Raw genomic sequence first — 26,653 nt, 5'->3', positions numbered from 1 at the left:
CCGTGATAGAGAACTCCCACTGTGCCCAAGCTGTCAATCCGATGCAATCCGAGCCCACACACACAGCTGCAGTGAGCAATACAAAAAAAAAGTCGTGTAATTTGCCAACAACCAAGAGACCGGTAAGGGCCGTGAATTTTCGCCTCCAGTGTGCCGTCCAGTGCCGTCTGTAATTGTTTACATTGCTGTACTTTATAATACTTAAAACAAACAATCATTCATTTGGATAATAGTCTTCAGCACCAACCCAAATAGCCCTGGTAAGCCTAAACATACATTGTTCCCATACCCTTGTAACTGTGCTGAAAATTGTCTTATCTTTCGGTTATGGCGTGACAGAAGAACAAAAAAAAGTTTATCATCATGACGAATAGTTTTTTTAAAAGCCATTTCGGTCCGATAGGTTAATCAATATTTGCTGCCGGGAATGGGGTTCGAGGGTCGATAAAACCCCACGTACCAATTACATAATGGCGTCGGTGGTAATGAGTGGAAACTTTGCTAGTTTTGGACACTACAATTGATTTTGCAATGAACTGCAACACATTTGTGAATAAAAGTAGATAAAGTAGAGTTAAGATGTAAGATTTAAAGTAGAGTTAAATGCACAGTACCGGTGTGTTTTTCACTGAAAAAATAATCAATTTTGGAGAAACGTTAGCGTCTTCGGCGACTGATGGTTAAAAACTGCCCTATCACAATGTAGCAACTGGCCCATGGAATCCGGTTATTTAAAAATAACTTCTCCAAAAATCAAGGAACCAGCCAGCGAAAAAGGACGGAAAGTGTTGGGGTCGCACTCGAAATACCCTTGAATGGCTGCCGGTGCCTTGCAGCGCCTACTCCAGACCCTGCACACTGTTTTGCCGTTAGTCTAAGTGTGTGTGGTGGTGCATTAACCTACCCCTACCAACTCTGTACCGAACCTCACAAGAAAGTGGGGAGAGTTTGAAGAAAGGGTGATGAGGTGGGTGGGGCATGTTGCTCTGGGCAACCTGGGTGGAATGCGGTGGGCCCGCGCGAGCGAGAGAGAGAGAGAGACCAGTGCGTTCGCGCGAGACTACTGCGAGACTTGGCCGGCACAGTGCCTCCATTCTTCGTTCGGATCCGGTCAGTGGCGGTCACGTCGTCGTCGTCGGGTGTCGTGTAGCTCTCTGTGGTATCGTTCGGTGTCGCTTGATCGTGGCAAGCTTATTTCCATAGCATTCCTGTTGCCAGCGCTGTGATTCTGATTTCCGTTTGTACAGAGCCAGCATACATTAGTGGTAAGTGGAAGTAATGGGTTTTTTTGCAGTGACGTGTCAAGGTCCAAGATCAAGAGTGTGTGTGCTCGCTAGGCGCTGGCGTTTGGTGGTATGATTTCTAACTATCGAGAAAGGGACAAAAAAAACCCCTAGAAAGTCGGAAGTGAAGCCAGCAAAGAGATTTTCAAACTGTCCCGGACATAACTGTTCGCAGGTTTTGAGTTTCACTTCGAAATTGCGGCTAGCAGGCAACATCGCGGAAGCTGCCGGTTGGTGGAAAGTGGGATGATGTGTGGCAATGGAACTTTACGGGAGGCCTGTTAAATAATCCCTCGAGCCCCTTTTTCCGTTCGTTCCGTGAGGGGTGTGTACTCAAGCCGATCGTCGAGCGATAATCGACCCTTTCTCCCTTCCCCGGGAGTGTTGTCGGAATGGTCAAACTGGTTTTTTCCTCTCGCCCACCACCCAACAACCTGTTGCACCCGCGCGGGAACCTTTGCCTTGGCATGGGAGTGATTACGTGGTCTGACGTGGTATGATCTTTCGAGCTGTGTGAGGACCGTTAAACGATTAGTTTAAATGAATTTGAATGTTTTTTTTTCGATTGCTGCAACGGATTTCATTTTGGCGCTCCTATTAATAGTTTAAAACGTTATCATTGAAATTACCACCAGCGTACAAAAACCCGCAATCCACAAGGGGTCGGAGCGTACATCAAACCCCTGTTTGCGTATGCCATCTGTGCTAATCGGGCCTTATCAGCAATTCTGGGCCACCGGAGACAACGGTTTGGATCGTGGTCGTCCAGCGATAAACCTGAACAATGTCGTTTCGAGCACATCCAAGCTTCTGTGGCAACAAAAGAAGGCACAGATGCGTAGTTACGGACGAACCAAGACAGTTAGCCAGTCGTCCCTCTAATCAGAAGTAGCCTAATGCACGCAGCACACTGCAACACATTTAGCAGCTCTTGGGACTGTTGATTGGATTCGATTAACGATGGTCGCTTCATGACCATGACTGACTTGCGGGAACGGGGCTTGTTATGAGCGGGAGATAATGAAATGCGCGCAAATCGCCCAGAGGGAGGTCGAGGTTGTGGCGTGGAAGAAGCAAACGCCTGCTGGCAATGAAACATTTGCGCGGCCTTCAGTTGGACAACACGCAGGTTCTCTTGCCTCTTGACTGTAGAGGGATGTATGAAGAACTTGAGTTGAAAAAGTAAATACTCATCGTCTAATTGGACAAAAAAGCATTCTCGGTGCGTTTTCGTGCCTGTATATTTGCGCATCAGTTTAAAGATAGTTTTTTTTGTATGTTCACATGGGTAGGTTAAGTAGAAGGATGGCTTAGGCAACCTTCGAATAACTTTGTTTTTTTTTTCGCTCACAAATATCGTAAAGTGTTATCGTTTTTTTTGCTCATACATTTAAACCCATTCAAATTTCCTCCCAATCCAACCGTCCCCTCCTCCACCTGTTTCGTCGGTTCCGTAATCACGCGTGGAAGGGGCTCCATTTTACGCCGTCATAATGACATAATGTGTAACTTTCGCTTTCTCTTCCGACTCTTCCGCATCTCCCGCAGCACATCGAAATGGCGTCGAAAATCAAGGCCGGACCCGTGGTGGACATCCTGGGCGATGAGATGACGCGCATCATCTGGGACTCGATCAAGGAGAAGCTGATCCTCCCGTTCCTGGACATTGAGCTGCACACGTACGATCTCGGCATCGAGCATCGCGACGCGACGAACGATCAGGTCACGATCGACTGTGCGGAAGCGGTGAAGCGGTACAACGTCGGCATCAAGTGTGCCACCATCACGCCGGATGAGGCGCGCGTCGAGGAGTTCAAGCTGAAGCAGATGTGGCGCTCGCCGAACGGCACGATCCGCAACATCCTGGGCGGTACGGTGTTCCGCGAGGCGATCATCTGCAAGAACGTGCCGCGGCTGGTGCCCGGCTGGGAGAAGCCGATCATTATCGGGCGCCACGCGCACGGCGACCAGTACAAGGCGACCGACTTTGTGGTGCCGGTGCCGGGCAAGCTGGAGATGAAGTTCACGCCGGCCGACGGTAGCGAACCGACCACGTACGTGGTGAACGAGTACAAGAGTGCCGGTGTCGCGATGGGCATGTACAATCTGGACGATTCGATCCGCGACTTTGCGCACTCGTCGTTCAAGGTGGCGCTGGACCGGAAGTTCCCGCTGTACCTCAGCACCAAGAACACGATCCTGAAGAAGTACGACGGCCGGTTCAAGGACATCTTCCAGGAGATTTACGACAAAGACTACAAGAAGCAGTTCGAGGCGCTCGGCATCTGGTACGAGCACCGGCTGATCGACGACATGGTCGCGTACTGCATGAAGGCGGAGGGCGGGTTCGTGTGGGCGTGCAAGAACTACGACGGGGACGTGCAGTCGGACACGGTGGCGCAGGGTTTCGGGTCGCTCGGTCTGATGACCTCGGTGCTGGTGTGCCCGGACGGGCGCACGGTCGAGTCGGAGGCGGCCCACGGTACCGTGACGCGGCACTACCGCCAGCACCAGCAGGGCAAGGAAACGTCCACCAATCCGATCGCGTCGATCTTCGCGTGGACTCGCGGGCTGCTGCACCGGGCCAAGCTGGACGATAATGCCGAGCTGAAGCGGTTCGCCGAAACGCTCGAGAAGGTGTGCATCGACACGATCGAGTCGGGCTTCATGACCAAAGATTTGGCCATCTGCATCAAGGGTATGGCGAACGTGAAGCGCACCGACTACATGGAGACGTTCGAGTTCATGAACAAGCTGGGCGAAAATCTGCAGGCCGCGTTGACGCAGAGCCGGCTTTAAAGGGAGGGAAGTGTGCAACCTTTTTTTTATGTCCTGGTTGGGTGGGAGGCAGTGTGTGGACAAAAGCCCTCGCCACTAGCCCTTACTTAGCATTTACCTTTTCAACACACACACAACAAAGCGCAGCGTTTTTTGGTGCATTCATTCACATCCTGTCGTCTTATTAATTTGTATTCGTGGTTAAGCATTGGAGAGGTGATTTTCACTGGTATAAGCGATAAATAAACCATTTTTGGGGCATTTATAAGAAACGTACTGCATGTGTTTGTAGTACATTAGTATTGAAAGCGATTACTGTTGAGAAATGTTTGGAGCGCTCTAGCACAATTATTGCAACAAAAAGGCGTTTGTGTTAGCGGTTTTTTTCTTCGCTCAGATCAAGTTAAAAGAACTCGCGGTGGGCTCAGTACTTTGATGAACTACTCAACGACTAGTTGGCTCCTCTAGCAGATAGTTTCATGCTTTTACCACCTAGTCGGAAACTATCAAAGAGGATTTCGAAACGGAGAATCAACCACTGATCAGATCTTCACCATGCGGTAGATCTTGGAGAAGGCTGAATACAGAAACGACACATACTTCATTGACTTCAAAGCCGCATATTATAGCATAGCGAGGGTAAAACTGTACGACCCTATGAGCTCTTTTGGAATCCCGGCCAAACTGATAAGGCTAGTTAGAATGACTATGACCAACGTCACTTGCCAGGTAAGGGTGGATGGAAAACTCTCAGGACCTTTTGCCTGTGACTCGAGGGTGGAGACTACGGGAACCATCTTCTATAAGTCAACCCAGATCCTGGCATACGCTGATAATATAGACATCATTTGTCTGCGGCTCTCCTATGTACCAAGGGATCGAGCAGGCGACAGAGAACCTCGGATTGCAGATAAACGAGGCAAAGACTAAACTGATGGTGGCAACATCAGCGGGCCCACCAACAAATAATCAGAATCTACGTAGGCGTGACGTGCAGATAGGTGAACGCACTTTTGAAGTCGTCCTACAATTCACATATCTTGGGTCAAATGTCAGCAACGACAACAGCATAGTAGCTGAGTTGCCGGCGAGGATTCTGGCTCCAACCGGTCATTCTACAGCCTGAAAAATCAATTCTCCACGAAGAACCTGTCGCGACGGACGAAGCTGGGACTATATAACACCTATATATTTCCCGTACTCACATACGCTTCTGAGACATGGACACTGTCCAAATATGACGAAACCCTCTTAGCCGCGTTCGAGAGGAAGATGCTCAGAAGGATCCTTGGTCCCGTATGTGTGGAAGGACAATGGAGAAGCCGTTGTTACGACGAGCCATACGAGATGTACGGCGACCTCACTGTCGTGCAGCGTATCAAGCTCCCCAGGCTCCGATGGGCTGGCCATGTTGTACGCATGGAAACGGACGACCCAGCCCGTAAAGTTTGTTTAGGCCTTCCACAAGGACAGAGGAGGCGTGTTAGGCCCAAACTGAGCCTACAATATAGCTAGTCTTTGTATATTTTAATCTTGCACTGAATACATTTATTGCTTCAACTCGAAAGGTTTGAGTTGTTTCAAAGGATTCAAACGGAAAATTCAAAAAGAAAGACAATTATCTTTCCAAATGTCATTTTCACCTGTCCACAAGGTCTCCTATAGTGAATTGTTGTGAAGACAGCTGTCAAAGCGAGAAGGAGCAACAAAAAAACATTTCTTTTGTTTAGCCAATGTGTTGTTCTGCGCGATTTTAGAACCACAAACATTATAACGCAATAAAACACACCTCCCACCGCAAATGCTCTACTATAGGCTGTAGTAAGTAAGTTTGGAACACATCCTGGCACAATCCTGCACGGTTTCTGGTACAACTATTGCTTGCAACGTGTGCGAAAGTACAGCCAGCGCTAGAGCTACATGGTAAAGCACTGCCAGGAGAGGGGGTATGTGTGACCTTAGGGCAGACGGAACAATCTTTTCAAACAATAGTAAGCTTAACACAAACCATCCTTCCCTTTCAGCGATCAAAATGGCTGACCAACGACCAAGCACTTCTCAGCAGGCGACGCAGCAGCAGCAGCAGAAACAGCAACAGGAAGAAAGTCGCAACGGCCGCAAACGCAGACTTTCCATGAATCGGAAAAAGGGCAACAAGAAGGGCGCCCGCAAGCAGCAGGAGGAAGCGGGCGAACCGACCAGCATGCTGCTCCAGCCACTCGTCCAAAGCTTGAGCACGTGCGCCCCGGGCAGCGAAATGAGCGCACTGATCGCGGCCCTGCAGCCCGCACCCGCCGACGTGGAGATGGTGCTGAACATGGTGAAGGACGATCTGAACCGGGTGCTCAATCTGCCCAACAATCAGGCCACCATCTACGAGTTCGGCTCGATCAAGTCGGGCCTGCTGCTGAAGGACAGCGATCTCGACTTCTATATCCACTACGCGCGCGAAAAGACGGAGCGCGAGGAGCAGATCAAGCTGATACACGTGGTCTGCAGCCGCATGGACCGGGACACCAGCTTCACCGGCAAGGTGAAGATACTCGGCGCGAAGGTACCGCTGCTGCGGGCGGTCCACGTGCGCACCAATCTCCAGTGCGACATCAACTTTAGCAATGCGCGCGGCTGCTACAACAGCAAGTTCATCCACGCGATCATGAAGTTTGACGAGCGCATCCACCAGCTGACGGTGATGGTGAAGTTTTGGGCGCAGTGTGCCCACATCCTCACGGCCCACCATCAGATGAACTCCTACTGCCTGATCATGATGGTGATCTTTTACCTGCAGACGCGCAAGCTGCCCGTCATACCGTCGGTGGAGGACCTGCAGCAGGGCATCGCGCGCATCACCTTCGGGCCCTGGAACCTGGGCTACCCGCAGCAGATACAGTACAAAACGTGGAACGTTAGCACGGTGCGCGAGCTGCTGGTCGGCTTCTTCAAGTACTACTCCGAGTTTGACTTTGCGGGCAACATCATCTCGCCGTACGTGGGCCGGCTCTGCTCGACGGTCGAGCTGGAGAAGAAGTCGATCCGCGAGCTGGCCCCGTACTATCGGGCGGTGGAGAGGGAAAACTATCCGGAGCTGTCGCTCGGCCCGTTCATCACGATACAGGACCCGTTCGAGCTGAACGTGAACGTGGGCAAGGTGTTGCGCATGAACGTGCTGGCGGAGCAGATGAAGCACAGTCTGAAGCATGCGTACGAGCTGTGCCAGCGGTTTCAGGGCGGCGAGTTTGCGAAACTGCTCGTGGCGCTGTTTACCGACGTGCAGAAGTGCCCGAAACCGGTCAAGGAATCGAAAGCAGCTGCCAAAAAACCCACGACCAATGCCGGTGCGAAGCCAGCTGGTGGTGATACCGCCGTTGCTAATGGGACGGTGGTTGAAAAGCAGCAGCAACCGGGACCATCGTCATCCACCAACAGTAGTAGCGGCAGTAGTAGTACCAGCAACAGCAATGGTTCTACTGCCGCTCCGCCTGCAGGGGTGGGCAAGAACGGTTGCTGGTACAAGTGTACCCTGCCGCCGATCGAGCACGAGCTGTACCTGGTGAAGCAGATCCTGCAGGCCCGGGACCGGGAGCGCAAAACCATCATCACGGACGAGCGCGTCCGGCACCTGTGGGCCGAATGTATGCTCGACTTTATCGTGGACATTCTGCGCAAGCTGTACATGGTAAAGGTGGAACCAATCGGCACGGCGGAAGAAAAGGAACCCACACCGGCAGAACCACACCAGCCGAACCCGGTGCGAACGTACCAGCTGACCTGCGAGCGGCAGGTGTTCATTGCCCGCAAGCGCATCACCATCTCGAACGAGGCGGACCTGCAGCGGGAAATCGCAATCTCCAAACAGCGGTGGGAGAAGAACCACGCGCTGCAGTTTAGTACGCGGGCGGAGATGGTCGCCGTCGACGGTGCGATCGAGCTGCGCATACCGAACGATCAGCCGAAGAATGGGCCGTTCCGGCTGTTCATCGACACCTGCTTTCTGGTGCACATTCGCAAGTGCTTGCGCGGCTACTTTATGGTGATGCTGGCCAAGGCGAAGGAAAAGGCAAACCAGCAGCCGGCCAGCAGGAGCGAGACGGCTGCGGAGGAGCACCGACCCGCCGGGGAACGGTGTAAGCTCTAGTGGGGTGAAGGTGGGACCACCGGGAGCAACAAGTATACAGGACAGCAACGGGCTACGGGTTCGTCGGTCGGTCGCTCGGTACCATCGATCGAAAGTTAAAAGTAGACTCACACAGAATTTTCACACAAAAACTGACGACACATTAGCATCGTAGGATAGACATTGTGAACGTACTACTTTTACGTTATCTATTAGGGATAAGCATTAGTGACGCCTGGGGTAAGCGGTGAGATTTTTTTTCGCGTTTTAATTACATTTTTAAAACAACTTGTTTGTTCGCTTAAATCACTTCCCCCTGCTGAATGATTGTTTCGGGAAAGCACAATTATTAATTATTACTATTAACATTTTCATTCAACAGTACAACGTGTACAGAGGGAAGGCTTACCGTTGTTTTCGGTACGAACTTGTTTGAAGTCTAAAAAGTGCAACAACAACAAAAAGAAAAGAAAAAAGAGACGAATATTTCAGTTGAAATAAATATTATTCTGCCGTTAAGTTTTTGTTTTTGTCACGAGTTACTATATTTACAATCATACACAAAAGATCATCCAATTGGATTGTGTTATTAAATTAGGCCACTCTACGTCCTCTACTCCATTTCGAGTGCTCGCATTGCATCCTCCTCCCGGGTGGGGCACAAGTCGTCATCATCCGAATCGAGCGGTGCCGCTTCCATCGCCTCCCACAGCGTTGCATCCGGCGTCACACCATCCTGGCCCCCCAATTCGCCCGTCGTGTCCATCCGCTGTGGTTTCTCCCCCTTGTTGCGCGGCTTTCGCCTCCGGTTAGCCTGCATCCGATCGAACTCTTCAATGTACGCCGCATAGTTTCCGGTGTAACGGACCGGTTTGTCCGCCAGGTGCCGTCCGTTGACCACCCCCGGGGGTAGCCGCAGTACATCCTGCAGCATGAACGCAAACAGCCACACAACGAGCGGTGTCTTGCCGTACACGTACTGGGACTGTTTGTGGTAGAACAGGTAGCCGTCGAGCCGGGGACTATCGTCCGGGAAGGCGGGATAGTGTGACCAGCAGCGCTCCATCGCCGTCGGATCGGCCAGATCGTACGATGGGAGTAAGCCTAACCGGAACCCTTCCTTCCCGTTCGCCGTCTTCTTGTCGAGCAGTTCCGCGAGCCCGTTCTCGTGGTACTTCGACTCGATCCAGGCGAACCGGAACTGACACTCGCAGCTGACCAGCTCTACCTGGGCCAGCACCAGTGCGTCAAGTATGTAAAAGGTGCGATCCTTGGCAAGGATGCAGTCGAGCACGATCGCATCGCGCAGGTTCAGCTTGGTGCGGACGGACGCAATCGAGCGGCCGCGCTTGCTGAACGCGATCGCGATCCGCTGCCGGAAGACTAGCAGGCAGCGCTGCCCTACCGGGCACGGCCGAACTAGCCAGCTGTCGAGATCGTCCGGCCGTTCGTGCATCCACTCGGACAGCTGCACCTTGTTGGCGAACAGTTTGGAGGTGATGATGCGCACCCGTTTTTTGGCGCGTGTCGGGGCCGTTTGGCATTCCATCGAATCGTCGCCGGATGGTGGTTCCGGTTCCGCGGCGAGCTCTTCGAGTAAACCGGGCCGACCGGCATCCAGCTCCAGGTCGCGGGAACGCTTCTGCTTTTCGAGCAGCCGCTGCCTCCGTTCCGCCTGTAGGATGGCATCCGTTCGGCCCTGGTTTTTGTATTGGTCAATGAAGCGGGAGGCCGGTTCCTCGGTGTCGGACATTTTCGGCGGGGGCTGCGGGCGACGTGGGGGGAGGAACGAAATTCACGAGACGAAAAAAAAACACGCACAAAATTACGGTTTGTTTTGATTGCACTGTTGATGTTTTACCTTTGGGAGGATGCAAGGTGGGCTTGGGTGTTAATTTCGATGGTCATAATAATTAATTCGAAGCTAATAACAGAGCAAAAAAAGGGATGTCCATATTTAAAAAAAAGATCCTTACAATAGAAGTGTGAGTCACGTGGTTAAATAATTAACTAAAACTAAAATAAAAAATTTCACTGTTTTTATATATTTTGTCCAGCTTTCAACACACTTTGTCCCTAGTGTCCGAACAAAACACGGAGCGTAACAGCAACGTTCTTTCAACTCGGCCCTGTAAACACACCGTTTGTTGTCGTGCCAATTGCATAGATGTAGGAGCATTGTTGTACGCCCTTAGTTAGGCTAGGCACCAAGTAGTACCATCTCCTTTCCAGCAAATTTTCACACACTTTCCCTACAATTTCCCCCCGCCAATCCCTAATTAGTGAGCATTTAAACGTTCCTGCAATCACGTTAGCAGCCCTTCCCGTAGTGACGCACGTCCGAGTCGAGTCTGCACCGTAACGAAATGGTAATACAGCGTGTTTGGCGTAGCGCTGCTGCTTCCTCATCGCTCAGTGCACCACAACCACCACCACCTCCTCCTCCGCCATCATCATCATCCTCCTCGTCCGCCACCACGGTGGCCACTTCCGCTTCCGGCTCGGCGGGAACGGCGGTGGAAGTAGCAACAGTTGCAACAAGTGCCTCAGAAGCAACATCAACAAACAACAGCGGTGGTGGCAGCACGACGACGACAACAACAAACGCTGCCGAACCGGACGCAGTCAGTGCTGTGCAAACTGGGATGCGGCAGGTTCGGAAGGCCTTTTCTCCCTTGTGCCTGTTGATAATTTATTAACCTTGTGTTTTTCCCTTCGCTTCAGAAACTGAGAAATGCTCTTTCCGGCGAGGCAACGCTGGAAGCGCTCAAGCAGCGTTACGGCACGGGCCGCTCGTTCGTGAGCCAGACGGCGAACGATGCGGCGATCAAATCGCTCGAGCTGCTGCGGGCCAACGTCCAGTGCTACTTCGACAAGGAGGTGGACGCGATAGTGAAAAAGTTTCACCAGACGTACTTCGTGCCGGCGATACGCAACATTAAGGAAAACCTGGGCGACGGGGCCATCTCGGACGAGGCGCTCAAGAGCGTGTTCTGCTCGCTGCTGGAGAACACGAAGGCCCAGTACGGCAGCCAGCTGTCCTCGCCGGCGGGCAATTCGCTGTCCCGCGCCAACACGCCCGGCATGGAGCTGAGCGATTCCGACTCCAGCACGGACAATGCGCCGGCAGCGGGTGCCGCCACCAGCCTGCTGCATCAGGCGCTAAAGCGCAAGCTGCCCGAACCGAACCAACCGGACCTGTTCAAGCGGCAGTACTTCCTGCACGGGCCGATCTTCCCGCACGTCCCATATCAAAGCCTGCCGACGACGGTGCAGTCACAGGTGGGCGGTTCGAATCTGGCTGCTGCGGCTAGCACGCGCCCCGTCTGTGCGCTGCCCACTACCGTCATCACGCCCGAGAGCCTGTTCATACTGGATTTTAAGGCGGCCCGCGTGCTGGGCATTGCCGACTTCCGGGACCGGCTGGCCAACAGGCATCCCGAGGTGCTGCGCTACTGTCCCGACACGCAGGACCGCGACTGGCTGCTGCAGCAGCGGCAGGTGACACCGTTGAACAAAAATGGGCGCTTCTTCCTGCTGGCGCTGGACGACGTGAAGAAGCTGATCGAGCGGAACGCGTTCGAGCACACGGCCAGCAGTGGGCGCTCCGGGGAACTGCAGGGCTTTAAGGTGACGGAGATGATTTACGCCAAAATACAGAAGCTGCTCCGGGAGCTCACCGAACGGCAGCGGGCAACGGATGGTTTCGAATCGCCGAAGGTGCTGCCGGTGGTCGCTTCCACCGGTCGGCCCCGGATATCCTCACTCAGTTCCTCGCACGCAACGCTGACGGCACTGCTGTCCACGCCCCACGCGCACACGGCAGCGGCGGCGGCGGCGGCCAGTGAGTCCGTTAGCAGCTCCCCGTCGGCGATGGCCGCGCTCGAGAGTGGAGGCGAGCTGAAGCGTAGCTAAGTCTGATTCTAGTTCCTCTGTACATATCAACACGAGAGAAAGGATGTACGGGTGAGTCCGTACGGTGTATAAAGGTGTGCGAAACGGTGTCTATTTGCCACGGTGTTGGCTGCGTAGGTTTCTTTACGTCTACTTGATCGAACTGTGTGCGCTTTCGGTGTATTTTTGTGGTGAGTTTTTCACGAAATAAATCTATGTACAAATGGTGTTAATGGTGGGTTTAGCTAAGGTGGAGGTTGGTTGATGACATTAGGCAAGTGGTTCTTAGGTTTCACTGAATTTAGAGATTATTTTTTATTTACTTACTTAATTGCTAACATACTTATTTACATACTAACTATCTTATTATGTTACTTATTTGGTTACTTATTCACTGGTTACTTCTTTTCTTAATTGTGTATTATATGTACTTACATACTCACTTACTTACTCAACTACTTATTTTACTAGTTGCCTACTTCCTAACTGATTTATTTACTTACTTACTCATCTAATTTCTCGCTTTCTTATGTTATTCTTTATTCATTAATTTTGTTCTTTCGTTTTTATTTATTTATTTTCTTTCATTTTTCGATATTACTTTTTTACCTTCTTATTTCCTTGCTTTCTTACTTTCTTTTTCCTTTTTATGTGTTTTCTTTGTCCTTTCCTACTTTCATACTGTTTCACTTCTTTACCTATTATATTATTTTTTATTTATTTACTTGCTTGTTTAAAAACTGGCATTATTTTAACCTTCCTATATACAGATTGTCTCCCCGATACTCTATCAATTCTGAACGAGAAGGAACTGCTTATCTGGAATCTCCGCGTAAGTCGAATTTAATAGTTTCCAGCCAAAGTGTAACTAATTTTAGTGTTATTTTGCTTGAAGTGATGGGTTTTAGCCACTAAATTTATTATTACATATAATTCTAACGGAAGCTTGCAATTTTATACCTGTACAAGGAAAACGTAAATGGAGATACAAGGCAAATGGAGATCATTCCCTCGATTTATTGGCATCGTTCTCTTGAAAATCGATGATCCAAAAAATGTGGGAAATCTTCAATAATACAAAAAAAAACATAGCAACCCCTGTAAGTAGCCTTCCCTATTTATGCGTCGTCACACAAAATGGTGTGGCAATTCTAGACAACCGTAAATGAAGCTACCTCGAGTACATCCCTCTACTCGGGATACGCTCGGAAGCCGAAAGCTTCCCAGCATGCGGAAGCGATTTTAGGTGTGTGTGTTTTTTTAGATTGTCCTCAACGCTTACCCTTACCCTTTGTCCCCTAGATTCGAAACAGAGTAACAAGGAAGGGATTAGAGGTAATGCACAATCACCTGAAGAGTGAGGGCAAACAAAACGCGCGTTAGGGCTGCTGCTCTCGGCTCTGACATTTGCAACAACAAACGCGTGTGTTCCCATCGTGCGCGGGTAACTCACGAGCAAATGAAGGGGAAACCGTGTGCGTGGGAAGCAAAGAGCGAGATGGCAAATCGTGCCGTAGGATAAGGGAGAAGGGGGGGGGGGGGGGAATGGGAAAATGATGCACTTTTGGTGAGCGACGTTGAGTGGGTGCGCACGCAAGTGCATACCGGGGAAAATGAGTTCCGGGGCGGGCTGTGATGCACGGAGAGGGAAATGAAGGGAATCATGTGTATCTCTGTTACCATTCGCTGACAAGAGCGGTTCTGGTACAAATACAGGATTCAACATTTTAAAAAGTTTAAGTTATTTTTTATTCCTAATTATCTTGCTTATGATTTTGAACCATTTTACACATTGTGTTTTTTTTTGCTCTTATTATTTGCTTTTTCTTAGTTTTTTTACTTTTACCGGTGCTTTTTGAATTTTTAAATAGTAGTTTCAACATATTGTAACTTTATTTTTATATTTAACATATTTCTAAACATTTTTAACGTTTGAACATGTTAATATTGAATATTTGAAGAATGTTTCAATAATTTTCCTTGAATGTTTTTGTTGTTATTCCTGTTCTTGATGTTTCACGAGCAAACGAACTCTTCGCAAACAACCACCGCGCTTGGGTTAGAAGCGTAACCGTAATCATAACCCGGGTCGCGTTTACCCAGATTTGTTCGCTCCAGTTGCATGCGCTTGTTCGTATGCAATTCTAGCGATAAGGTGAAACAAAAGCAACGACCAAACAGCGACGTTCCTGTGGCCTCTGGCACACTGTGCCTGTTAACTTCCCCTACGGTACGGGTATTGTCAGCAACTGCTGAATGAGCACACACTCTGATCCAGAAGGCTCATCGAGGGCTCCGAATCATAACAACTCATCCTTTTTGGGGTGTGGGAATGTGTGTGTGTGTGATTCGGGACATGGGGTTCTCGTGGCCGGCAAATCTGGCTGCTGGAAATACGGAGAACCACGCATCGGTTCCGGTGAAAATCCCGGCCAGCTACGATGCGGGACGGCGGCCCGCATGGAGAAGCATGGCACCAGCGCCAATACACACACGTGATCGGCTGCGAGTTGGCCGGCGTGCGCAAATGCGTACTGGTGAGTGGCTGGCAGTGAGCGAACGTTTGTTGTGCTGTGTGCATCGGTATGCCACCACAGCCGGGCTGTCCCGAGACGTCTCTACATATACACACACACACACCAGTAGCCGGCATTCTGTTCGGTTCATGCGATGCACACGTGAGTGGTTCGCGCCGGGTTGCCCCGAACGGGCGAGCGAGATGGCACACGTTTGAAACGCCACCAATATACCACCACACCGGGGCAGATGCGCACTTATCGCGGCAGTGGTCTTGATTACGGTACAGTGCTGGTAGGAAATGTTTCAATTATTGCAATGTTTTTTTTTGTAAAAAAATAGCATTTTACAGCGAAATTTATTGGATGGAACTGATGTGAATGATTTTTATAAACGATTTCTTTTTATTTGTTTTAGTTGAATATTTTTCATAAAATTTAATGTTTTCAAATATTATCATTTTAAATCCACTTTTTTCCTCGTATTTTGAGTAGAAAATGAGGCAATATTGTATTTTTAAGTTTTGGTTAAACTACTCGATTAGGGTTCTATTAGCCTAGGGCAGGGATCTCAAAGCTACGGCACGCTGGTTGCATGCGGTCCTAGAGTCTTTTATGTGGGCTTATGCGCAATGACTTTGTGAAGGTGCAAAAATCTTAGCTTGGATTTTTGTCCTAAATTTTAATTTTAATTTTCAAAGACGAAAATCATAATTGAAAGCGGTAGCAATTTTATGTATTCAGTTAGTTATTTTCCTACCAAAACGTGATTTGAACGTTCAACCATTAGCTAAAAGTAATGCTAAAATGGTTCTCAACAACTAAACTGAATATTTTGATGAACTTCGTCTTACTTGAAACTAAATAGTTGTACAAATCTAAGAAGAAATCATAGGCATAAATAACTGAAATACACTTCTAGAGCTCTAGAGGAATAAGCTTCCATTTTTCGAAAATCGACAAATTTTAAGTATCATAAAAACCTAACCAAATCAGCATGTCACATTGAGAGCACACCAAATCCTAAACATTTTTTTACTCCATTCCTTAAATGCAAATACACCAACTGTCTCTTTTTCCCCTCCCGACCCGATGAGTACCGCTCGCTCTCAAAACGCCCGCCGGTGCTACAGCAACGGCCCGCACTGTACCCGCACCGTGCAAGTGTGTGGGATCCCGACCGGGGTCGCTCAGCTTGCCGCGTGCGCCAGCAAGCAGGGTGGAGGACTCACGCAGCAAACCGTTTCAGTTCATTCATCGCTTTGGTAGTTGTCGAGTGTGTACTTAGGTCGGGTCCGCTTTTCCGTCACGACGAAGTCCGTTTTTCGCTGCAAAAGCCAAGTCCGTGTTTTTTACCGATTTCCGAAAAAAAAGTAAATAACATCTAAGCAAACAATTGTTCGACGTTTCGAGCACTGTTTCGTAGTGTGTTTTTACCCCTCGCAAGGCTACACGGCTAGGCTGCGGTATAGTATACGGGTACGGTACACGGTTACCGCGGCTGGTTTGTTATATTAGCTGGTGCTTCTGTGTGTGCGGGTAAAGCATAAGTGTAGGAACCGCTCGCTGCATGCACACTTAAAGCTTGCGAGTGTTATTCGAAATTTTAACGCAACTTCAAAACTGGTTTCGACTTTGCGCTCGACAAACGTGTGTATGTGTGTGTTGTGTATCATTCTCGTGATCGTTTACTACCCGGTCGGTTTAGGGCATTGTGCTTGAGCCCGTACAGAAAAGGACAACGAACACCTTCAACCACGGCTGTACTACTACTACCAGTGGGTTGCGGGTGTGATGGAGTTTAAGTTAAATAAAAATGCCGCATCGCATTGGGGCACCGCTGTCAAGGATGCCGCGTACCGTATTGGTCGGGGTGGTCCTTCGAACCGGAGAAAGGAAAGCATGCAACCAAGTGAACCGCAGTTTGTGTCCGTGTGTGAGAGTGTGGGAGTGTTTGGTTTGGGCGACTGAAAGTTGGAGGCCAGTACGGTCCTGCCGCTTACGAATTCCGTGTGTTGTGTAGACGGGGTAGCGATCGTGAAGAAATCGTGCCACCGGCCAAAGCCGGCAAATGGCCCCTAGACTAGCATCATCACTACTAATAGGAATGTCCAGTTACTACCTGGAGCTTTAACGAAAAGCACAGCGTCCCCGTAGCCGAGTGGGCTGTATGGTTGAGCCGACCGTGTTGAGTGTTCGAAATCTCGAAAGTTATCGCACTTTAAAAAGTGTACAAATTCACACGCCAAGAGAAAGAGAGCGAACCGGAGAGAACAAGCGAGTGAGCGAGGACGAGGGAACACACCGTAGCGCGGCGTTGAGAAGTACCAAAGCGTGGCAGGATACTAGCACAAAAACAAACAAAAAACAAAATCGGGCAGCTGAGAGCACGTGGCCTTCAGTCCGGGGGCTTTAATCGATTAACCGGCATACCTAAATGAGTTTTCGTTTATTGCAAAGTGTTTTGGGGCGGGCGTTTGTTTTTCCAATGGAAATCAAAATTTTCCGATTATTTTGATAGCAGTTGGAATTATTGTTAGGTGGAGGGGCTTTTCCAATTTGACGTTCGTATTATTCCACGTGTAGTCTGGGTTTATTAGGGACACGAGGTTGAAAGTTGGAAGTTTTTTTAAACATTTTAAGGTACATTCGGTACGAAATAATTATCGGTTTCCCAGGTTGGGGGCATTGTGAATTAATTTTTGTTGGAAATAACAAAACAATGAAATAGAAACGATACACAAATAAATAAATCTAGATACTTAGAATCTAGAGCACTTAGAATTATAAATAATGGTTCATCGAATAGCGCAATCGGTACAAATTTTAATAAAATTGAGCTGCACGTTTTCTTGAAAAAATGTAATATATTGAGCTCGATAGATAGTGTTAGAGCTCAGCTTTAATTGAGTGTCCAACCGTTCCAAACCATCCAAACATTAAAATCAGACCCTTTGGTGCAATTGTGCGCATTAATTAACGCGTTTTTAATTATTTTTTTCTTCATAATTTTGGTGTGCGTATTTGTTACTCTCCCAGGTCGCCCAGGACATTATTTAGCCACAATAATAGTCCGTTGCGTTTGGTAGAGTGTTAACGGTAGCGGTAGCAATTTTCCCGTTTGTGCTGAAAGTGTGTTTGCAATCGTTCGTTCAATCGTTCGACGGCGTGCTGAAAAGTGTATTTGAAAAGAAGTGTTTCTGCCAGTAGAGAAAGAGAGCAAAAATTAAAGCAAATCAATCCCAAGTTGTCGATCGTTTCCCGACCCATCAACCCGACCGATCGTGTGAAGTGTTTCTGCTCGTGTGTGATTGATTCATTGTTGTTTCATCACATCCTTCCCGGTGTCTGTGCGACAGTGCTGTTGCGTGCGTTGCGTTTTTGTGTGTGGTGTAGTGAGTAGAGTTAGTTGGAAAAATTAAAATAATATCGTCGCATATATAATAATACCCAAAAAGCAAAGCAAATAATTAAAAGCAACCGTGTGTGCCACAATTTTTCCGTCGAGGTAAAAGCCTGAGTTGTGAGTAAAAGTCCGCAAAAGGCAAGGGAAAAGTTTACAGCTCGGTTCGGTACGGTTGTGCAGGTCGTTGCGCGAATTAATTCCCCGTGCTAGATATCCTTCAAGCTTCAGCCGCCCGCGTCGAGACCGTGTTTTCTTCTGCCGAGCAGTCGTAAATTACAGCACCGTAGCAAAACAACCCCATTTTCGCGCGCGCAAACGAGATGGAGCACCAGAATCAGGATCTCGGTGTGCACCCGGGCAACAATCAGGCGGAGGTGCCGAACGATCCAGGGTGAGTGTTTGCAATGATTGGACGTAATTGGTGTCTACGATTAATTTTGGGATAGAAATTTAAAATGAAAAGAAAGGGATGAATTGAGCAAGATAGCGAACGACATCCTAGGAAACAATCATTCGGCACGACCTAACGGGGACCTCAGTCGGGAGGTTCAGAACACTTTCAGGGACTTGGATTAAATGGTGTGTAAAGTACGCTGTACCAAGCGCTGTACCATCCTCAGCTGCACTTCTTGCATTGGGAGTGTCATTTAAGGAGGTCAACCAGTGCCAACGAAGAGAACTTCAAGCCTCTGGTCTGGTCGTGACGTTTCGCTCCAAAAAATCCCCATCCGAGGAAGTTGTGAATAAATTCTACCACAGGCTGTAGTTGCTCTGTGTGTCTTGGAGCTAATTCATTGATTAAACTTCTCATTTTCATTTTGCGCTTTTGCTTCGGTTTGCTTCAGAAACGAAGATGCTGCTCTAGATTCCATCCGTACCGTCCGGAGCATCTACGGGAGCATGTATTGCCACTGGGATGTTAATTTGTTCCATCAACAAGTTCGATCGATGCTTCGACTCATCGCTGTTTGCCAAGCGGCCCAGGTTTCCACGGTAGTGGTCGGCAACCGGCACATTGAAACCGGTTGCCTTGGGCAGCAGTAAATCTACTGTGGAAGATTTAAAACGCAATCCCCCTCCACGTGTGTGTTAGTGTGCTAGCGGGGTTAGATTCCGATTTTCTGCCGGTTGGTTCTCACATGCGCGCGAGATACGTCACGCACCACGTCAGACATCCCTTGCATGCCCGCAAACGTCATCCGGGACAGAAACGGAAGTGGCACTCGCACTCTCCTCGCCTCCATCAGCCGAGCAGTATGGTCGTTACCTGGTGAATCCTTCCATCACCGCCTCGGTACTGGTAATGGTTCAGCGCAAACAACAGCAAAAAGGCCACGAAAATCCTCCATTGCACGCCAGTCCGGCAAATGCGCTCTCTAATTAGATATTTTTAAAGCCACCAGATGGAACTGGGGGGTCCGGGTCGGGGTTTGGTAGAACGGCATTACGTACCGTGCGGTGTTTGTGTGTATGTATTGGAACGCACGAAGCACCAAAACGACTCCAACCTGGCAACTAGCTCATTAGAAAGTAGTCGCTATTTTTAGGGGAATACAATCTGTTGGCGGTCGATCGGTCGAGATTTGGCGGAAGGTATTGGCAGAGAAATGTTGGCACGCCCGATCGTGCGGTCTGACAGGCAGACGGGGCTTTTTGCTCCGGGAGTCTTCAGCTTCCAGCGATTGACGCATTGACGAGGACCAGGTTGTCTACACTCCCCTCCCCCCCAAGACATCAGATCCTCTCGAAGTAGACGAAAAACCATGTGGACCATGGGTCTTTTATAATAGCTTCATTCGCCTGTGTTGATGCCGCGAGAGAAGTAGCAGCAGCAGCAGCCGCCGTCAGCGCGTGACCTTTCTTAGCGCGTTTTTCGCGTCATGTTTTCATGTTTTACGTAACACGCCGCAACAAACGTGCCTCGTGCGAGCGCCGAACACGTAGTCGTCGTCGTCGTTGTGGTTGTTGTTGTGTTGTCGGTGATTAGGGAAAAAGAAGATCGCCGATCGTTAAACGCGCTTCACAGAACGCGCGGCATGATCGCGGGCTGGCCGTTGGCATTTTCGGCCGTTTTGCTCTTTGTGGCGCACGGGACGGAGAGCCGATTGGACGTGGCCGCCGTTTGGAAAACTGGCATGCGCATGCGTCAGTGGTGTAACTCATGGTACGGCTAGGAGTTCGTATGAAGAATGAGCAGAGCAAGTTTCGGTGAGATCGTCTGAAAATGAGAGCCGCACGATCACGGTTACTAGGCAACAGGGCGTCATTCAACTGTTGAGTAGTTCTCGTGTCAATCGCATCTTCGTAGAGTGATACAAATACAGCCACAGACACATGGTATACGGCAAATTGGCTCGTGGGTTCAATTTGCACCCAACACTCGCATTACAGCAATTTCCCGTGCAATGCTTCATCCGAACGGCTCCAGCACTTCCCGGCCACACTTCCGTTCCGGCTTTTTTTCTCCCCACATGTTGAGGTTCAGATAATTCTATTCGTGCCTCACTGCAACCGGTCGCAAGGGCTAGACCTTGGTCCGGGCGCAACAGTGATCATAGATCATTGCATGCCATGTAACGAGCGCGCAGTTGAGGGCAACCTTGGTGACACGAGCGACGGAACCAATCTAGAACCCGTTGACACGCCGCCGCGACCTTTTGCATAAATGGCGCGCGATATGCGTTTTGTGCACGCAAATAATATGCTTTAATCGCAGTTGGAAATCAAATTTCCCGAATATCTGCTTATTGCATTAGAGTTTAGTGGACGGGGAGAGCCGGGCTGCCGGGCTTGTTCACGTGAGATTTGCAATCGATGACAGGTTAATTGGGTTTTCTGGTTGTTGGGGACAGTGGGAATGGGAAGGCGCTTAATGAAGGATCGGTAAATTGGGCTCATTAGGCTGTGCGATGATGTTGATGTGTGCATCGTCCAAACGAATGTGGGTTAATATGATTAATCACAGTTTAAGCGATTTGGATAGTTTGTTGTTGAATGTGTTGGGCGCGGGTTTAATGCAATTTATGTTGGTTTTTAAGTGGATTTGATGGTTTAAATTTGTCTCCTGCCCCACAAGAAGGACAAAACAGAAAAAAAAATCAAATGTAAATAACATGATTCCAATTTGCTCGAGTAATGAGATATGATGTCAACGACGTCAACCATGGAAGGGCACGTTTTGTATAATTAATTGCACAATGAATTGTGTAATAATTGCTTATGTTAAATGTTCAATATTCATGTTACATTAATCAATTTAGTGCTAGTGTCTATACCTCGTTGGAAATCAAATCAAATCAAACTTCCTGTTTAACTTTACTAGGGCCAAACATTCATCTCAAGTTTTGTGTTGCATTCAATTGTATCCATTTCCAAAAATATGCCATAGAGCATTACTAAAACCACCGACCAAAAAAGGAATAGAATTTGAGGCCTGGCATGTCTCTTGCCATTATTCTACTTAAGTATCTGCGATTTATTGATTTCAAGTTATATAAGTTCTGCATATGGTAGGTTCGGTCTATTCGAGCGTTGAATCTAATATATGACCTGTATGTTGTCTATGACCTGTTGTATTGGTCCGGTCTGGTGGTACAGTCGTCAACTAATACGACGTAACAACATGCCCGTCATGGGTTCAAGTCCCGAATAAACCGTGACCCCATACGTAGGACTGACTATCCTGCTATGGTAACAATAAGTCACTGAAAGCCAAGCTCACTTCACTAAGTGGGTACAGGCAGGCCTTGACCGACAGCGTTTGTTGTGCCAAAGAAGAAGAAGAAGATGTTGTCGGATGAGATGACTGCACCATGGAATGGAATAAGCTCATTATCTAAGTATCTATTTAGGATTATACTAGGATCTGCTATATATTGTCTGTGAAACTTCAGGAAACAATCTTAAAATTATAGGTCATTGGAACATTACTTGAAGTTAACATCTCTTTGATAACCAAGCTTTGGTGTAGAATTTGAACTGTTTTGATATGTGAAATTGATGAATTTAGCAGATTTACCTGCCGCTGGGAGATTTCGCTTTCTTTTCTGTACTAAACTTTCAACATTTCATTGAAGTATTTGATAAAATAAAACAACAAACCATTAGTCTTTAAAAGACTTTCTCAGCTGGAGGTACATATGTAAACCAGAGAAGGAAAGTCCAAGCATTACGTGCGGGGACATTACAATACCCTAATTTTCTTCCAACCGCAAACCAGCCAAACAACCCCACTAATGGTCGCCCATCTTGAGCTACCGATCTACAGTAGCAGCAACAAATTTGACCGCAACGCAACGGTGGCAGTCCCGTGTCCGTGCATGCAAATAACTTCAACACTTCAGCAGCCAGCGGTGCCGCCCGCTCTGTCCAAAAGCATGTCGCGCACCGGAAAATTGTTTCTCTGCCGCCTCTCTTTCCACCCATAATCATTATCCGACGATTATCGTTATTACTTTGACAGTGGGAACGGCTGCAAAACGGTGGGGCTGCATCGGGAAACGCTCCATCATCCGCGTGCATACACTCAACACCGCTTACCGCAAAACCAAACCGTATGGGGGACTTTTCTGCGGACTTCTCGTCCCGCCTGCTGCGATGCTGCGCTGGTTGCCAAAAATCGTATGGAAAACTGGTACGGAAGCTGATGCTTTTCTTAACGCACTGTGCTTCTTAAGACTGTGTGCGCGAGACAGAAGCTGGTTCGGTGGCCACTAGCTCGACTAGCTCGACACAAGGAAGTGCCTCAGGCGAGATGTTGCCCAAACAACGTAACGCTCGTTCAATTTGCATTGTCATTTGCGGCACCAAACCACAAACCGTTCGCACGGTTGCATTTTCCTGTGCTAGTGGTTGTGGTGTTGTATTTTTTAAATACTTTTTCTACTCTCTCTCTCTCTCTCTTTCTTTCTCTCGCCCGCTGCCAATTGGTGTCAAATGACATGCTCGTGGTACACTTTCCGCATCGGTAGTGTAACATGTTGATCGGGGCGGTGTTTCTTTCTCATTACAACCCCCCCTGCTCGTCGTAGCCCGGGCAGATGCAAACGCAAAGCCCACAAAAACAACGCGACGCGACTGTGGTGGCGCATTTATCTCAACACCTTGTTCGTGAAATTCGCACGTTTAATCAATCGTTAACGCAGACTGTACGTGTCCGCAACGCACACTGGCAATGGCAGTGACAGCGGCGTGCCGTGCAGCAAATGGCGTCCGGGGGGGTGTATTTTCTACACGAACGATTGCACCTGTGATGCACTTCTGCACACTGCAATTACGGTAGCTTAAATGTAGCTATTATTAATACTACATTAAACTGTGGCACGACTGTGAGCGTGAAGGTGAATCTCTTCCATTGCTGGTTCCATCGAACGGTTTCAAGTTTAATTGGGAAGAGTGTGTGTCAGTGTTGAAGAGAGCAATAGACTGGCCAGGGACTATAAGCAAAGCCGGGAACAATGTCCAAGAGGTCGATTGATGTTCACTTGAGCTCGGCCAACGTACATCGTACGTTGATGAATTATTGCAATTGCAACACAAAATGCGTGCGAATGGTCGCCGTCGCTCAGCGGGCAGTGAGCAAAACCATACAGCTGATCAAATTAGTATCTTTCATAAATTAACCATATCGGTTGGCACACCGTTGCACAGCTGCACCTGCTCCCCACGGGGCGGTACAGTTGGTGACAGTGTTTGATGCTGCACCATTGCTCGGTATGATCCATTGATGATGTCCGCTGCCTGCTGTCAGCAGACATTGCATTAGGACTGCAACATTTGTTGAGGTTGATTAGATTTTGTGTAACTTTCATTAAGAGCACTAATGACAATGTTGCAAGTAGCGCGTAGAAGCTAACAAATTGTTGTGTTCTTAGTATCTTGGGCGGCACAGTCGTAAGTGACAGGCAAACTCTCCAAGATGAACTGTATCTCTGGTGCGAAGATGTTGACGGTCCTGTCATCTCACAAACATGGTTTGCCTCTCAAAGAGAAACGATCTATGATTTGTCTGGACAGATTTTGTAAACTAAGTGATTGAACACCAGTTCATAGAAATATTCTATTGTGCGATTGAAAGAGTATTTTACAAAGATATTTTTACACTTTTGGATGGTCTATTGCAACACATTTACCTAATATTTTGAATATATTGGTCTCTCCTAGTTTCGTGTAGGTCCCTGTAGGAGATTAACTTTTACCGACTTCACTGTAGGTACTTCAATTCTGAATTGTTGTTATACTTTGGAGGAAGTTTATCCTCTATTTTCAAATAATTGGGCAGCAATGGACAGTAATCCATGGTCTAAATGTGTGTATAATTTATACTGCGCCATCTGGTAAAAACAATCAAAACTATGCGTGTACTCTAAGTGTTTTAGATGAATTAGCGCAGGATTAGCGGAGGACGTAGCAGTACTTATGTTCAGTATTTTGAAATGTGTAAAAATTAACAACTTTTAGTACCTTGAATACTAAAAAAACTATAAATAGTTCAATCGGTTGTTGTCTGGATATTGGGGACGTCATTCAGTTCAAGTCTCCAATTTAGAATCAAACGTACATGGTCCATACTACTGCCTGAATTTGTTATTTTTATTGTCCTTCCCTGTACGATCTTCGTGACTTGGCGGTTCGTAATTCTAGATAGATCATCACTTAACACCTTTAGCAAATTTAATTTAGCACCTAAACTCTCCCATCTCCACGAGCTAAACATTTTCTCGTTGCGTGTTCTAAGCCAACCTCAAAACAGGGCTAATTAGTAGACAAAAATGTTATCCTCTCCCCCTTCGAACATGTTCGTCTTCCTCATCCACCCAAGGATGCGCGAGTTTTTTTTTTTGCTTCTTGGAATTTGTTCAAATCACACTTGCCGATGATTTGCGCTCGAACACCAGTGAAACCATTCCGTGCGAGAACGGACCTGGCCTGCTAAATAGAACCTAAGCCGCGGCACGACTTATCAATCAAATCGGAGTGACAAATCGGTGCAACACCCTGCGCCGCCCAGCGCCGTACCTCCAACGGACTCTCAACCGGGACGTTGGACGGCAAAAACAGTACAGGGCAGCGGGAGTGGACGATAGAGCAGGAGTAGTACCCTCGAGCTGTTGCCACGACCGCTTCATTCCGCTTCGTACAGCGTGTCGTGTTTTCGGTTGCGTGTTACAACCGTCGTCGCCGATGTTTCCAACCAGCTTCCTCCCGCTCACTGCCGGAAACACCCTTTTCTGGTTTCGTGTGACCAAAGACCCCTCCCTCCCCTCTGTCCCTAACTGCCACCGTCAAGCCTTGTTTGCTCTTGGTGGGTTTTCAATTATTATCGGCAGAAGAGACCTCCTCCCTCGATGGTGCTGGTGGTGGGCGATGTTGATGCTGCGGTTGATTACAATCGCAATAATTACTTTCCTTTGCAAGCGCCAGAGCGACAATGCCGTGGAGTGGCAATGTAAGCAAGATGGGAGGGGGGATGGGAGGGTAAGGATTGACGGATTTGCGCCTAATCAACGATTCGACTTGTGGCGCATTGCGCCTCAGGTTGGTGGGTGCAGGTTGTTGTTTGGATTTTGGCACGGCGAGAGGACGACGCAAAAGGCTGATTGTGTTTATCCATCAAACAGTCGGTTTAGTGGTGGTAGTAACGCTGGTCGGAATCGAAAGACCGGAAGGGACTGTGAGTGTGTATTGTTGATCGTTCGGGTGTTTTTGTTGTTGCGAGACAGCTTTAGGATGAACAATTTTGTTTGAAAAGATCAGCAACAAGAGGGTTTAAGTTTAATTGATTGTTAATAGGAAAGGATTTTAAAGCCAGCTTTGTCAAGAGTCGTTAAGTAGACTTATTGGCAAGTTGGTGCCATTTGTCAATAGATGGCACTATTCGGTACAATCACAGCAAATGTTGTTCGACGGATGTGAAGCATATATAACGATTTTGTTAACTTCGGACCAAGCTCTATAGACTGCGAGAGCCTATAGTGTGATGTTTGAAGATTTCAAGACGAAAATTATGCATTAATTTCCAAAATTTGATATCTGAAAGTATTTTTTTCTTTATAATTCGAGAAGGTAACGTCAAAATAGTCTTCAAAAATTCCGGCAGACTTGTGTTCTGAACGTAACGACTTCCCAACTGAAGAAATTGCTATCAGCGCCGCCTTGGAATAAATATCCACCGGCAAGAATAATTTTAAAGAAGCTTTTAATAAGCCTAATCAACCTTTAATAAGGATGTTTCGCCTAAAATGTGCAACATTTTGGTCTGACAACTGCCAAACATTGTTGCTGACGGTGTAGCACGCACACGGGCCAAAACCAACCTGCCCGCCATACCAGCCGATCGGTTCAGGAGTTCAGGAGGTAGTTCTTCGGCGATAGGTTTTAGGTTCGGCAGCTATTTTAGGACCAGCTCGTACTCGACTTTTTAGCAGCTCCGGTATCTGCGTACGTGCATGGTTTTTCCCCACCCCGTTCCATTGAAGCATCAACTGTCTGTCGTGTCCCGCGATTGAGTGATTGAGTGAAGTGACTCGCGACGGCGTTCGGCGCTGTGACTCGTACGCGTTTGAATTCGGCGCGCGGCGAGCAGCTTTGGCACAGCGTGTTCGGTTATTTTCGACCACGCCGGGCGACGCGTTGAATGATCGGAAATACATTTACAGCATGG

General features: G+C 48.2%; 5 protein-coding genes across 15 annotated transcripts in view; 4 read left to right on the top strand and 1 right to left on the bottom strand.

Annotated features, from left to right (window-relative positions):
- The first annotated feature begins 97 nt into the window (after positions 1-97).
- LOC120949626 (isocitrate dehydrogenase [NADP] cytoplasmic) lies at positions 98-4,337 on the top strand. 3 transcript variants are annotated; one of them, XM_040367042.2, is made up of 2 exons: positions 98-122; positions 2,832-4,337. In XM_040367042.2, the coding sequence occupies exon 2, from the start codon at positions 2,841-2,843 to the stop codon at positions 4,080-4,082; it is 1,242 nt and encodes a 413-aa protein (XP_040222976.1). In that variant the 5' UTR covers positions 98-122; positions 2,832-2,840; the 3' UTR covers positions 4,083-4,337. The 3 variants fall into 3 exon arrangements, with proteins under 3 accessions (XP_040222976.1, XP_040222975.1, XP_040222974.1); XM_040367041.2 differs by lacking the exon at positions 98-122 and adding an exon at positions 129-260; XM_040367040.2 differs by lacking the exon at positions 98-122 and adding an exon at positions 1,093-1,265.
- A 1,406-nt stretch (positions 4,338-5,743) lies between these two features.
- Positions 5,744-8,694, top strand: LOC120950304 (speckle targeted PIP5K1A-regulated poly(A) polymerase). The gene is made up of 2 exons (XM_040368243.2): positions 5,744-6,007; positions 6,086-8,694. Exon 2 carries the CDS (start codon positions 6,094-6,096, stop codon positions 8,194-8,196), a length of 2,103 nt encoding a protein of 700 aa, XP_040224177.2. The 5' UTR covers positions 5,744-6,007; positions 6,086-6,093; the 3' UTR covers positions 8,197-8,694.
- LOC120950305 (snurportin-1) lies at positions 8,662-10,030 on the bottom strand. The gene has a single exon (XM_040368245.2). The coding sequence runs from the start codon at positions 9,926-9,928 to the stop codon at positions 8,789-8,791; it is 1,140 nt and encodes a 379-aa protein (XP_040224179.2). The 5' UTR covers positions 9,929-10,030; the 3' UTR covers positions 8,662-8,788.
- A 262-nt stretch (positions 10,031-10,292) lies between these two features.
- On the top strand, positions 10,293-12,302 carry LOC120952748 (uncharacterized). Its single transcript, XM_040372228.2, has 2 exons — positions 10,293-10,829; positions 10,900-12,302. The coding sequence occupies exons 1-2, from the start codon at positions 10,542-10,544 to the stop codon at positions 12,088-12,090; spliced, it is 1,479 nt and encodes a 492-aa protein (XP_040228162.2). The 5' UTR covers positions 10,293-10,541; the 3' UTR covers positions 12,091-12,302.
- Positions 12,303-15,815: 3,513 nt separating this feature from the next.
- The window catches only part of LOC120949094 (RNA-binding protein Musashi homolog Rbp6), a 582,997-nt gene continuing 572,159 nt past the window's right edge, over positions 15,816-26,653 (top strand). For 3 of the 9 annotated variants that reach the window (XM_040366099.2, XM_040366098.2, XM_040366091.2), the window contains exons 1-2: positions 15,823-16,124; positions 17,625-18,382. In XM_040366099.2, the coding sequence (XP_040222033.2) occupies positions 18,312-18,382 (71 nt within the window). In that variant the 5' untranslated portion in view covers positions 15,823-16,124; positions 17,625-18,311. Of the gene's footprint in view, positions 16,125-17,624; positions 18,383-26,653 lie in introns of all 9 variants that reach the window. The other 6 variants (XM_040366102.2, XM_040366101.2, XM_040366093.2 and 3 more) reach the window with 5 other exon arrangements.

This window comes from Anopheles coluzzii, chromosome 2, assembly GCF_943734685.1.
Source record: "Anopheles coluzzii chromosome 2, AcolN3, whole genome shotgun sequence".
Classification (NCBI taxonomy): Eukaryota; Metazoa; Arthropoda; class Insecta; order Diptera; family Culicidae; genus Anopheles; species Anopheles coluzzii.
This window is presented reverse-complemented; position numbering and strand designations above follow the sequence as displayed.

Coding starts and splice junctions, on each gene's coding strand:
- LOC120950304 (XM_040368243.2), top strand. CDS start 6,094: ATGGCTGACCAACGACCAAGCACTTCTCAGCAGGCGACGCAGCAGCAG.
- LOC120950305 (XM_040368245.2), bottom strand. CDS start 9,928: ATGTCCGACACCGAGGAACCGGCCTCCCGCTTCATTGACCAATACAAA.
- LOC120949626 (XM_040367042.2), top strand. CDS start 2,841: ATGGCGTCGAAAATCAAGGCCGGACCCGTGGTGGACATCCTGGGCGAT.
- LOC120952748 (XM_040372228.2), top strand. CDS start 10,542: ATGGTAATACAGCGTGTTTGGCGTAGCGCTGCTGCTTCCTCATCGCTC. Junction 10,830..10,899: donor TGCAAACTGGGATGCGGCAG/GTTCGGAAGGCC, acceptor CCTTCGCTTCAG/AAACTGAGAAATGCTCTTTC.